Source organism: Takifugu flavidus, chromosome 7 (assembly GCF_003711565.1).
Source record: "Takifugu flavidus isolate HTHZ2018 chromosome 7, ASM371156v2, whole genome shotgun sequence".
Taxonomy (NCBI): domain Eukaryota; kingdom Metazoa; phylum Chordata; class Actinopteri; order Tetraodontiformes; family Tetraodontidae; genus Takifugu; species Takifugu flavidus.
Genome location: NC_079526.1, coordinates 9,276,278 through 9,288,627, shown reverse-complemented (window position 1 = coordinate 9,288,627; position 12,350 = coordinate 9,276,278). Strand labels below are relative to the sequence as shown.

The 12,350-nt window shown below is 44.4% G+C and overlaps 1 protein-coding gene across 5 annotated transcripts in view; it reads right to left on the bottom strand.

Annotated features, from left to right (window-relative positions):
- The window catches only part of pex5la (peroxisomal biogenesis factor 5-like a), a 48,601-nt gene that overhangs the window by 20,126 nt on the left and 16,125 nt on the right, over positions 1–12,350 (bottom strand). For 3 of the 5 annotated variants that reach the window (XM_057037240.1, XM_057037242.1, XM_057037241.1), the window contains exons 2-3: positions 6,315–6,419; positions 710–821 (exon numbers count right to left, since the gene is read on the bottom strand). In XM_057037240.1, the coding sequence (XP_056893220.1) occupies positions 710–821; positions 6,315–6,419 (217 nt within the window). Of the gene's footprint in view, positions 1–709; positions 822–6,314; positions 6,420–9,322; positions 9,578–12,350 lie in introns of all 5 variants that reach the window. The other 2 variants (XM_057037244.1, XM_057037243.1) reach the window with 2 other exon arrangements.

The window sequence follows — 12,350 nt, the reverse complement described above, 5'->3', positions numbered from 1 at the left end:
AAGATTTTTATTTAGGAATATTTATATATTAGAATTGTGCCATGTGGGGGAATAAAGGGCTGTTTTATCCATACATTCACCTCTGTCATCCCAGAAAACCTGAGGCTTGAGCACAACAACCACTAAGGGAGTGATATTCTGACCAGTGAGTCACCTCACTTTAATTTTTCAACGCTTGTATAGAAGCAGCGATGGTAAGTGATGTTTTTAGGTCAGCCGGCTTGAATTTGTGTCTCCGAAACCCAAATCCAGCGTAATCTATTTTTCATGAAAGAGTTTTCGGAAAAATTACGTAAACAGGCAGCCATCAACCTCGACATCAGACAAAGATTAAACCGCATGGAAGAGAGCGAGGTGACGCCGCTCCCCGGCGGATTAACACTTCCGATCCATTTATTATCCTTCGTCGTACTGTTGCTCGTTCTAGTTAGCTGTTGTTTGCTGCCGCGCTGAATCTGGAATGATGAATAAATAAATAGATAAATGATTCACTGCAGCGAGCATTTAGTCTGTCTCTGGGACAGAAGGGTAGAAGTCCAGTGATCAAGGTCTCATTCATGTAGAAACCAAGATGGCTGTTCTCGGACCTTTCTACAGATCGTTGGGTTTGGTACAATTTGCAGCGTTTTAGCTCAGCTGGCTTCCAATAGCCCCTGTAGAACGTGCTCCTGGCTGGTCAGAGAGTCTGGGAAACGTGGCTGTACTGTACCGGCTGTGTTGGAGGTCACCGGGCGAGAGAGCCCATCGCACTTGGTCTCGCAGAGGAAATCGTCGATGGAGGGGCTCAGAAGTGGGCGGCTTTCTTGTTGCTCACTCACCAGCTGCGGAGGCAAATAGACGAGACAGTTTAAGCTCTCGCACCCGTCGAAAACCCACCACGACTAAGGGCCACGAGGGCCCCGGCACGGCCGTGACACAGGCGACGCCGGGGTCTCCATGGCGACAGCAACACAAGATATTCAAGGTGAAATACTGTGGAATAGATCAAAGACGGTTGTGCCGTATGTTCAAAGGAAGTGATGTAATCCATGCACTGACATGCTGCCTTTGCATGCAGCTGATCTGGATCCGATTCCCACCGTGTGTGCAGAACGCGCACGTCATCAATTTAGCTACTTTCACTTGTCTTCGCAGCAGGAAATGGAAGCTTTTCTCTGGATGGGCGGCCGCGCAACCATGTTTAAAAGATGATAGAAGTGTGCTGGGTTCACCAGGAACTCACACGACTACAAACGGGGGAAAGTGGGTCAGATTACATAAAAGAGCGACAGGAAGATGCAGGTTTACGCTGGGCTGCAGTCGGCGACCGGGAAGAGCCTTGATGAGCGTCTTCCTCGGAAAATGAATGGCCCGAACATTTCTGCTTATCACACCGTCCAAACCGGAAAGAAAAAAATGCTAATCACCTTCGCTGCGTGGCAGAAGTGAGCGGACCTGCCAGTACAGCTGCTGAATAGGTTATCGCCAATTCATTACTGGTTCCCTGCCGCCCTAATGGAAATTCTGGATGCAGCTGGCTGCAATTTGCCAACCATTGGTTCATAATCGGGAGGTGAAAGCCAGTTTTGTCTCAGAGAGGAAAAACAAAGGTTTAGCTCCCGCCAGTGTGGACAATGCTGGCCGAGAGGAAACTTGACATTAGCGAATTGCTGCTATCCGGGCTAGATGGGGGAATATTAATGGAAGTTTAATTAAAGAGGAAAGAATGGATCAGACGAAAACCTGACGTGTTTGATAAATAACTGGGGGTTATTTTGTGTTGCCTGCTCAGGTCGTTAGAACCGGTGCAGGAATAGAGCCTGGCTTCAAAGGAAGATTTAACCCTCTCTTGCAGCCAGTGAGCGTGTCATTTATCCTTTGGATTCAAAGCATCCTGGATAATACCCATTCAGTAGGAATGTGCTTTATTTTTAATCCATAACAATATTTTATTATTTTTTGTAATTGGTTATAACAATTTTAGCCCATTAAACAGCTGCTAATATTGGCTTTCGTTTGTGTGGTGGGCTTGTACATCCCATATCTGTAGGTGGCGCCATGACGTCCAGTTTTCAGAGGATCTGAAGAGGATTGTGTGGCATTAATTTGCAAACCATTTCTGGGTTTTTAACAATCACTATCAATTAGAACTTGTTGTAAACGTGCTGGTGACGAGACATTTTTTTACATCCTAAACTTTAAACAAAACATTCCGACTGTCACGACAATGGTAGCTGCTGTCTTTTAATGTAAACAACTGTATTAATGCATCTTTAATGCATTTCTGTAACAAGCATGTGCAGCAGGAATTATGATTGGACTGCTGCAAAATGCAGCACACCGGATAGCCTAAAAGTCCAGAAATGGCTCCACAGACACCGTTTCTTGGCATCTAGTTAGTGGGCTCTAAAACTCGCTGGAGACATGGGGACCATGGGGACTAAAAAGAGAGTCTGGAAACAATTTAAATGACATTCATAAATGCACAGGCTCGCTGCGGCTGAGTGGATGATAACCACAGACATCTGTCACTGAATAACAATTTTCCAGGAGTTTATTTATGGGAAGATCTGAGAGACGTTCTGATAAATCCTCTGTAGTTTGGCTGAAAACTCGCCAAATGAGAGACGACCTTGGATTTCTCCACTTTGGGTTTCTTGTGGCGTGAAGATTTTCCTTCGGTCTGAAGGTTTCCCCGCAGAGTTTTTGATGTTGTGACTGATTGACTGAAGGTCAGAGCTGTGACACAGACGGCGTGCCGGACATCAGCAGCACCCCGTCGCTCTGAAAGATACGTCGGATTCATTGACATTCTCGGTACAGCAATAAAAGCCGGGAAAATCAGAGCAGAGTCACTCAAAACATCACCTGGGGAATTAAATGATGTGATTGTGATGCGCCGGTTGAGCCAGCTTGATTAATGTGAGGCTCAGAAGAATTTAAGGCAACCTATTTGCAAGACATTATTTAAATCGGGGCCATTTTGAACTTTGTATTCGAAGTTAACTCCGGAGTTTCGATCCACGGGCGACGCATTAAAAATGGCTGTTTTTTCCACAAACGATTCACTCAAAAACAAGTGCACTCAGCAAAAGCAGGTTTTATAATCAAATGTCGCTGTATTTGGAGAAATTAGGGATGCTTCTGTGATGTCAATGTCAAATTAGGAAAGCCTGCACACAATGTGCAGCCTTATCCTCTTTTAAATGCAGTTTGGGAGTAGATGGGTTCAGAAATGGGGCTGCAGATGTTGCCATAAATGACTGGCGGCAGACCAAAGGCGGAAGCCGTGCACAGTATGATTGTTGTACACCCAGTTCAAAGCCCTTCCTGAGAATGCCATCGGGGCAAATTTTTAAATAATGGTTTTGAGTAAATGAGATCTTTGCATTTTCCTCCTCTAATCATCCAGAAAACGGGGACAGGAGATCCAGCGCATTCATCTGGGGAGATGACTCAGACACTTTGGTCGCAGGCGACGTTGAAACCCTAATTATGGGTTCACTTTGAACCCTAGAGAGCAGTTCTCTCTGCCGCCTGTCCATTTCTCTCCACACAGTTCCCTTTTCCCCGTCCACATGGCCTGTTTTCATTCCCCTTCCCTGCTCTGACGTCTTTTTTTTTCTTTTGTCTTATGCAAAGCACTTTGTTTACAAGTGCCTACAGGAGTAATCTAGAAAATGATGTAATGGAAACCTTGAGCTAATTGTGCCACTTGGGTCTGACACCAACATCCTGTGATGCTGCTGTTAAGGAAACCGTGTAGCAGTTAAACTGTCTGAGCTCTGAGGGCGGGGGCGCCAAGGTGAGGACGGGACAGGCCACCAGAACAAAAACACGGCATTAAAAACACCAACAGCTAAGAAATATCAAAGGAGAGGCCTGGCGCCTTTGTTACATAAATCCCATAGACTTTATTCAGGGTTGTTATTAAATTCCCATTATTTAATTCTGACACCATAAATGCACCTATTTTTGTTCTCACTGTGATGTAAATGTTATGTCACAGCAGCATTTAGCTACATATAAGGTGTTTTATGACTCATACAGTTTCATAATAACCATTTTTACATGTCCAGAATGGGCTCAAGGAGTAAATGAGTGTTTTCTTGTGTTGAGTACATGTAGGAAGCGAATCCACCAAATCGTTCATGAATAATTCCTTTCTAATTTAGCTCCGCCCATTGTCCCTAGTAGATTATTTCACAGTTAGGAAGCTTGGATTGTAGCCAAATATTGCATCTAAAATACTCAAAGCAGCCTTTTAAATGTTGCTTATACAGATGGGGACCGCGATTTTGGGGGACTATTTTATTGCAGTGGATTAATACATTATTTAAATGGCAGTTTTCTGACCCCTGACTCTGTGAAGCCTCCAGAGACAACCTGCCTGATGTGGTGGCGAGTCTCTGCCTCTGTCGCCGAGATCCCAGTGACAGCGTGCGACAGTGTTAACCTCGACCTCGCAGGTGTTTCATTTTCCTAAACCCAGGATTCCCATCTCCTGACTTGTGCCCACAAAAGGGATTAAAATAAGAGAGCTGAAAGCAAGAAAGCAGAGTGAAATAAAGAGTTTCCCTTGCTTTCTTTCTAATACAAGATATTTACTAGCTGATCATAGAGAACCAACACACCAATGCTACAACTGATGCTTAGGACGAGGGGAATTGGACACAAAGACAGCCTGGTCAGATTTTTGGGGGTTGTTTCTACTCTGTCTTTAACACACTCTAGGGTGCGTCAGGCCAACGGTTCAATCACTCGTTCGTGTGTCCTTCAGTCAAATACTGATGGTCTTGGTTGTTATACACGATATTAAATCAGTGATTATGATAATGTAAAACTATGGATCAGGGTATTTGGACACAGTCTTTGACACTGTAATAAATTACCACCCCCTTTAAATTCCCAGTCGATCCTGTCTCAGTAGGTTTTTGTTTTAAAAGATGACGGTATTGATATTTTCAGGTGTTTCAAAGGTTAGAAGCAGGACAGGTGCGGCACGCTGCCTCTTTGCCTCCGCGTTATCGATTCCCGCAGCGTCTTAAGGGAACGTCGTTTGATGTAGGAAAAACCAAGGCCGCACAAGACGCAAGATGGCGCCGCGCAGGCGAGTTCTTCCTCCAGCTTCCTACAGACCGCGCCCAGTATACGCTAACCTATTTATAGAACTATACGAGTCATTACTTGTTTGTGTCAGTTCAGCAGCTTCTGTCCGTCAGCAAATGTGCTGAGATGCAATTACATCCTTTTCACTCGGGTTATTTCGGTTGCAGCGACGCCGCTCAAAGCAGGAGGTTGTATCAGGAAGCCAAACAAGTCCGGAGCATGCTGTAGGCTAGGATATTAAAACACACACACACACACACACACATATGACAAACACACGCGCGCACACAGCAACAAAGCAATCAAGCACAAGAAAACTGATGAAGCATCAGCTCCATCCAGCCAGAAGGAGCGCAGGAGAAGTGGAAAGCTCAGCAGTAGTTCCAACACGGGGAGCTCGGTCGATAGCTCGACGCCACGCTGGGTGGCGTCGCATTTAGGTTGAGCTGCTTATGAGGTGTAAAAAGTTCCTGTGGGAGTTTTTTTTTCTGACCTAAATAAGGAGAAAGTAAACGTTAAATGTTCACCCTCTGGTTCATCGTCCATATAAAGGTGGTGTAATTTAGGTTCCCCTTCGAGCTGATCGGCTAAAGTGTCTTAATTTCCTGATGAATGACATCACCATCGGTGTTGAATTTGTATTATACTTATTACAGAAACGTAATTTAATTAGAATAAATTCATTTTATTGCTGTCTCAAGCTACTTTGGTTGGTCCTGATTGAACTTCTGTCTGTCCAGTGTTGAATGAGGTCATTGATATTTGACCTTTTCATCTAGGGCAGTTTGGGGCAAAAATGATCAAATACTGGCAAAAAAGTTTTAAGAATATACATTTTGGACACTCGGTAAACACAAGTGTATACAGTGAATAGACAACTTCTTTAAATAGACCTATTGCTCCCTCACGTGATCGGATCATCATTGTTTATTTAAACTCACTAATCGGTGCTCGGCCACAAAAATCCTAATTGGTAATGTTCTTTTTGAAGGCTAATTCCAAAAAGTCAGCCAGTATTTGCAGTGGAGTCAATGTAGAGCAGATAATGTGGTTTTATACCCCATAGAGCAGCTGAATCACAGAGACGACAACGTAAAGCTTGAATGAGCAGTCAGACAGCAGAGGTCAGTTAAGAGACACTCCAAACTTTGTTGTTGCTCAGAAGGGCCAACACAGGGGACGGGGAGGAGGGCTGAAGGGATGGTTTCTAAAGTAGTTCTTCCCACCTTGGTAGTCACCGTGAGGAGGGGCTTCCCTTCTGATGACGCCTTACTTGGTATCTCCTTCAGGACCATGGCAACAGTCTTATCTGCAGCCCTAGAGTCTTTCCCCTACAACAGTGAAATCATTGCGTCAGGACAGTTGGACAACTCAGTGCTGTTTAACCCCCAGCCCCCACCCTGCCCCCACCCTCGCCCAGGGCATCCTGCAGAAAAGACTTCATCTCTCAAACACTGTGATTGGTCGTCTTGGATGACATTACACCGAGTGATGCCGTTCCCACAAGACTATGGTAATGAAGAGCGGTTCACGGAACAATGCGGAGGATTGATTGTTGACAGTGATGAGTATGGTTGTCCACAGCACGGAAATCTAATACTTATGGCAAACTATGATGTGTAGCTTTATGCACAAATCATTTTTTCCCGTAGTACAGCAATCACACAGTAGATGACAGATGAACGTTGATACACGACTGCCCTAAAATCAATCAGCTTTCTCGTTTATTTAATGCTCTTAGGCTTCTTGGGATCACATAAGTGATATAAAACCATTGTGCCTTGAGCGACTGGTCACAATGAATGGTTTAATCAAGTACAGTTTGCTCTGATCTGATGAACACACATCATGTGAATGCTACTATGGGCTACAAGTTGACATTTGAGAAAACTGCACTCAAATCTGCAGGAGGGGCAGGGGGGGGATGGGGGGGGGGAGTATCCAGCAGCCTGCCAGAGATTGGTAGAGATTGATTATACAAGACTACAGTCATCATTTTCCCTTGACTTTATGGTAGAGTCCAGAGGAAGCCACTGGTTTCTCTCTGACACTCCACATTTCATCCACAGCCTCGTGTCCCCCCCCGCCCGTGCCGAGCTCATCATAATGGAATTAAATTTGCTGTTCAGGGGGCTTCTCATCACACACCTCCACGTCTGTGGACTGGGGAAGCTGCCTGATCAGACGGCGCTTAAACCCAACCTGAAGCCTTTTAGTTGCATCCTATTAACACATTCTTACACAGTTTTTTCTTTTTTGTAAACGATAATGTTTAAATATTCGTCCCTGGCACCGAGGCATCTGATGAAGCGCCAAACTTCATCCGGGTGTAAACGCGGCCATGGTTGCAGCCCGAAGGACACGATTCAGAAAGACTACTGTACGAACTGACTAGAATACGACACTAATTCAGAAGCTAAGTGTTCCCTCTGTACCGTATGCCCAGAAATTGAGGGAGCCAACAGCACCGGAAAGGGTTTTTTATAGGATTGTTTTTGACTGAGCTGCATTTTTGGTTGCTCTCTGATGAACCTCTGCCTAAGTGGTTTGACGAGAGCACAATTTTAGGTTGAAATAAAAATATTTTTAGAGACCATTAAAGACAGATTGTTCCCTGCACAAGATTTGCTACTAAAGTTCAGGCCAACGTGGGGCTGTTCTGGGAGATAAAATCGTAAAGTAAGCTATTTGCAGCGGCTGTCTGGAGCATTATGCACATTGTTAATCAAATCAAGAGTGTACTGTTGGTGGCAGAAAACTAAATGTTTCTGTCTATCATGAGGCAAGAAAACCAAAAATCAATCCATTTACGGCCACACTTTATCACTCGCATCTGATACATTTACGGGAAAGGTTTTCTTCTTTGGCTGCTCAGTCCCTTCCTACAGTGAAGTAGTAAAACCAGAACAGCTTCAGAGGAACTTTGTCCCTGTCCTCGGACATCTTCAGGTTAGCCCCAGTGCAATAATGACTTTTCTTTCTAATACTGATGTAATTATACTCCTACTACTCCTACTTTATTCTGTTGCTTATTAGTCTACTACTAACACCACTAGCACTAATACTACTATTCTTTCTACCACTACTAGTTTTGTTAATTATTCTTTTTCTACTACTTTTCCTATTCCTCCTCCTACCAGTACTAATACTTCTGATCAACCACGCAGCCAAACAATCACTGTGCTGTTAAACAGTGAAATTGAATTTGTACAGCGTGATATTTCTACATGGATCACAGTCCAATAAAGTGCTTTTAGAAATACCACTTCAACAAGTCTTTCACAGTCAAATAATAAAAAAAACAACTTTAAAAGGTCATTCTATGAAAAGAAGATTGGATATTTGTTTATCTGGTCTCAAATGCATTAAAATGTTAATATGTTAAAATGTTGCTGTGCATGTGGAACGCTCATGTTCACAGCACGCTCAAACCGTGCCACACAGCATATTATCTGGTGCGTTTCTCAGTCCTCCAGGCAGCAGGCCGGCCTCTAACCTTGTGCATGATTTGCTTTTGGCTTCAGATGTTCACAGCAACAACAGCAGAGGGAAAGCCAAGCACAGGTTGCAGCCTTGCGCTAGTGCACGGTGACTAAAACAGGGCGGTCGCTCAGAGTGGGAGAGCTGAATGGGTAACGAGAACTTTGCGCCCCTTCAGGAGCGGCGCTTCACTCAAGCCTCCTTGGGACTCATCTGCCAGCAGGACTGCTCTGAGGTTACAGCCGCTAATTGCTGAAAAAGGGAGCACAAGTGCAATTACCAGTGGGAATGGGACCTGAAACTGGTTTGTTACTTTAAGTGAGCAGATGGCCCCTCTTGGCACAACTTGAAAATGCTTCAATTTCACAATAATGTCAGTTACAAAAAGCAAAACTCTTTAAATGCAATGATGATAATGGGGCCCTTCCAGCCACGGTATCACTCATTTGGGGACACAAATGAAGGTTGTTCTCTTGGAACTTTGGTTCATGAGATAGCTGGTAAAAGATTTTTCCACTCCAGGTCAAATATCATTCAATCAATACAATAGTCTGCTGGGAGAAACCCCTTCTAAGTAGAGATTTTCCATTTTATTAAGACACACAAACGGGCTCGGATTATTTCTGAAGGTCGGAGCCTCCGCAGCCACACGCAGGGAAACACTCGGCATATTAAATGATCCCAATCTCAGACATATTAATGTCAGTGACTGACTTCCATCTTCGCTAACACCCGTGATAAGCTCACGTAATACCTGTAAATGTTACCGCCGTTTCATTGCTGCCGTTCCGTCTGAAGCAGCGTTGAGGAGTGACATTTCCTCTGCTCTTTCCATCGGGAGAGAGCACGGCGTGCTGTGGTCTGGGGACCATTTGGGCCATCACAGCCTCGCGGTGGCACGTCACAGAAGGGAGATTTCCTTATTGATGAGGGCTGAGCCAGATCATGACCAGCGTTAGCGCCAAAGGCAATTTATCTCCGAACTGCCTCGTATCCTGAGACTTTTCAGCTGAGAAAAAGGGAGCACCAGATTAGAGTGAGTTTATTTAATTTTTCACTAACAGACTGGTTGGATAGCGTGGCTTAGCCGGTGAGCTGCGCTAAAGTGACATGCCTGTCTGGAATGGCTCTCACAGTACTCAGACAGACACGTCGGTAAGGATTTAAGCTTTGGTGATCTCTAAATCCCTCTGTCAACAAAAGGGTTTCAGGATATTTGCTGAAAGCCACCCCATGGCAACATTTTTGTGCTGGTGGCATTTAACTACCGGCAGCCATGCTGGGCCTCTGCAGTGCATCAGCCCTTCTGCAAATACTTTATGGTTTTAGAACCAACCATTCGGAGTTGAGGAGAGGGCCCCTTACAGCTCACGGATCGTAAGGAAAATATATATTCCCGTAGAATGATGTGTGTGTTCCTCTGGTTGAACCTTTCATTAGGTGGATCAATTAACCAGAGTTATTTTTCTAGTTGTTTTAATATCATGACCACTTTGTTGATCATCTCCTTCTATCTGATATATATCTCATAACAAATGGCCAAAGCTGCCTTCTTCTAGCAGGTAGCTCAGTTTCAAATCCCACTGGATGGTGCCTCTCACCAGGACTTTGTACTACAAACTTGGCAGTGATGTTCCTGTATTCTCATCACTTCTGCCTCTCAATCTGTCTCTCAGCTTGCATCTCAGCCTGTTATGCTTGATTGCCTCGGGGCATCACTGCATATTCTACACCTCGCTTCCTATGTTACGCTCCATCTTTGGCCTCTGCACTCTGACTTCCAGGCCTCCCTTCTTCTTCCTGTGTCTGCCCACGGTGGATCCAGCGCGTTTGCCGGTCTGAAGCAGCCTCTCGCTCTTGTTCTGCCACCACTCCGTCTCCATGACAGTGGGGGTTCTTTTTCCAGCATCTATATATCCTGCAAGTGCGTCACTCTCCTCACATCTGAGCCTTGTTCAGCTTATTTCACCGCATCTGTTGAAGCTTGAGATCAATGAAAATGCTTTGCTCATATAGAACCTTTACATCTTTACCGACGCCCACTGCGGTGCAGCTGCTTTCCATTACTGAATGCAAACATAATTTAGACACAACAGACGCCTTTCTGCCGCTGCAGCGCTTCACCACAACAGAGGTGAGGGGCAGAGGTCTGTAATTCCTGATTATACGTGTAATGTTGGCAGAAATCTGTCCACGAGACTGATCAGAGGGCTGAGAAAATACGGCTTGTATAAAATCAGAGCAGACACATCAGACAGTCCGGCGTGTGCCAGCTTATTATGGGCCTGACACGCACGGAGCCACCTCTGAGCTCACACCATTAACAAGCACCTCGCAGAGCTACCGGGCAGTACCGCAGGGACATGGAGCAGCGGAAAGTACTGCCTGCTGCTTTCACAGCCAGGAAAATAAGTCGCAGTCGATGACAGAATTTAGTGAAATGTTTTGGAAAAGCATTATTCCTCCGTCACTATGAGCCTGTGCATGCGTAGATTTGGTGAGTTGGTCAACGCTAAGAAGGAAGGGGAAAAAAGATCAGTGAAAAACTGTTGGAAAAGTTTTTGTCCCTCTATGAACAGCTCATTTGTAGGTTATCAGCACAAATGTCGCGCTAAAACTACTGGAAATCAACTGAGAAAAAAGCAAACAAATGAATATTTATACGAATAATTAAGTCAATGTTGTAATGTTGTGGCATAAAATATGATAAATATTCAAGACACTTATTGATGCAAGAGGAATTTAAAGTTTACCTACACAGGAATCAAATAAAAAGTGAAAATGAGTGAAAAGGATCGGTGTGAACTCAGTGACTCAAGACGCAATTGTGGCTGAGCACGTTTACAGAATAGGAGGCTCTGAACCGAAGATAAGAGGGCGCGGAGCTATTGTCGCCTCTCGGAAAGCTGCTATTGGGAGGGGGGGTCTTTAGGGACTGTGACATTTCACACACTGCAAAAAAATAAAGAACCCAAAAGTTTTTTAATCTCTAACTTGACAAATCGACAAATAACTTTATCAACTCATCTGCTGCAAACTTTAGCCTGTGTTTGCTCCAGTTCACCTCCACTGTGGCTCAAATCAACTTAGTTATGCTAAAAAATGCAGAACACAAGCAAATTTACATCCTCCGTTCTTACCGCACAATGTTGCCTGGCGATAAAAGCCCTAATTTGAGGCAACAATATTAACTAATCCTCAGTGTCTATCAAAGAGAGAATGTAGCCATTGCATAAGTAACTCCACTGTGCTTTACTGTCAGCGTGAAATCATTTGTTCAAAATGTTTCTAAGCGCAACCCAGGAATAATCTACGTCCAAGACAAGATGCACCGCAGTTAAGTGTCTAAAAATAAGACTCAATGACAGCTCAAGTTGTTTTCAAAGTTTTGTGTTGTGTGTGTGAGCCACAGGAGAACAGACGCATGAAGTCTGGATCGGCAACACTCAAATAAATGTTATCAGTCCCCGAGACCGGCCAAATGTGTGTATTTACTTCTAAACGACTCCTGCTGCTTCTAAACCTGCTGGACAACCACAAATTTTCACACGATCCAAGGTCATTGAGACTCTCTGCCCTCCGACTTCCATTCAGACACAAAAATGGGCCGTTGAGGGCACAGTGTTGTTCTGTGACTCCTGGCAGTGACACATTGATTGGTTATTTCATATTTGACCAGGCACACTCTCACAAATCGATGTTTCCTTTTAAGATGCTATTGAACAACGCGCTCTACAACGCAAACTAATGATGCCCAGCTAAAAATGAAAAATGACAAAGTG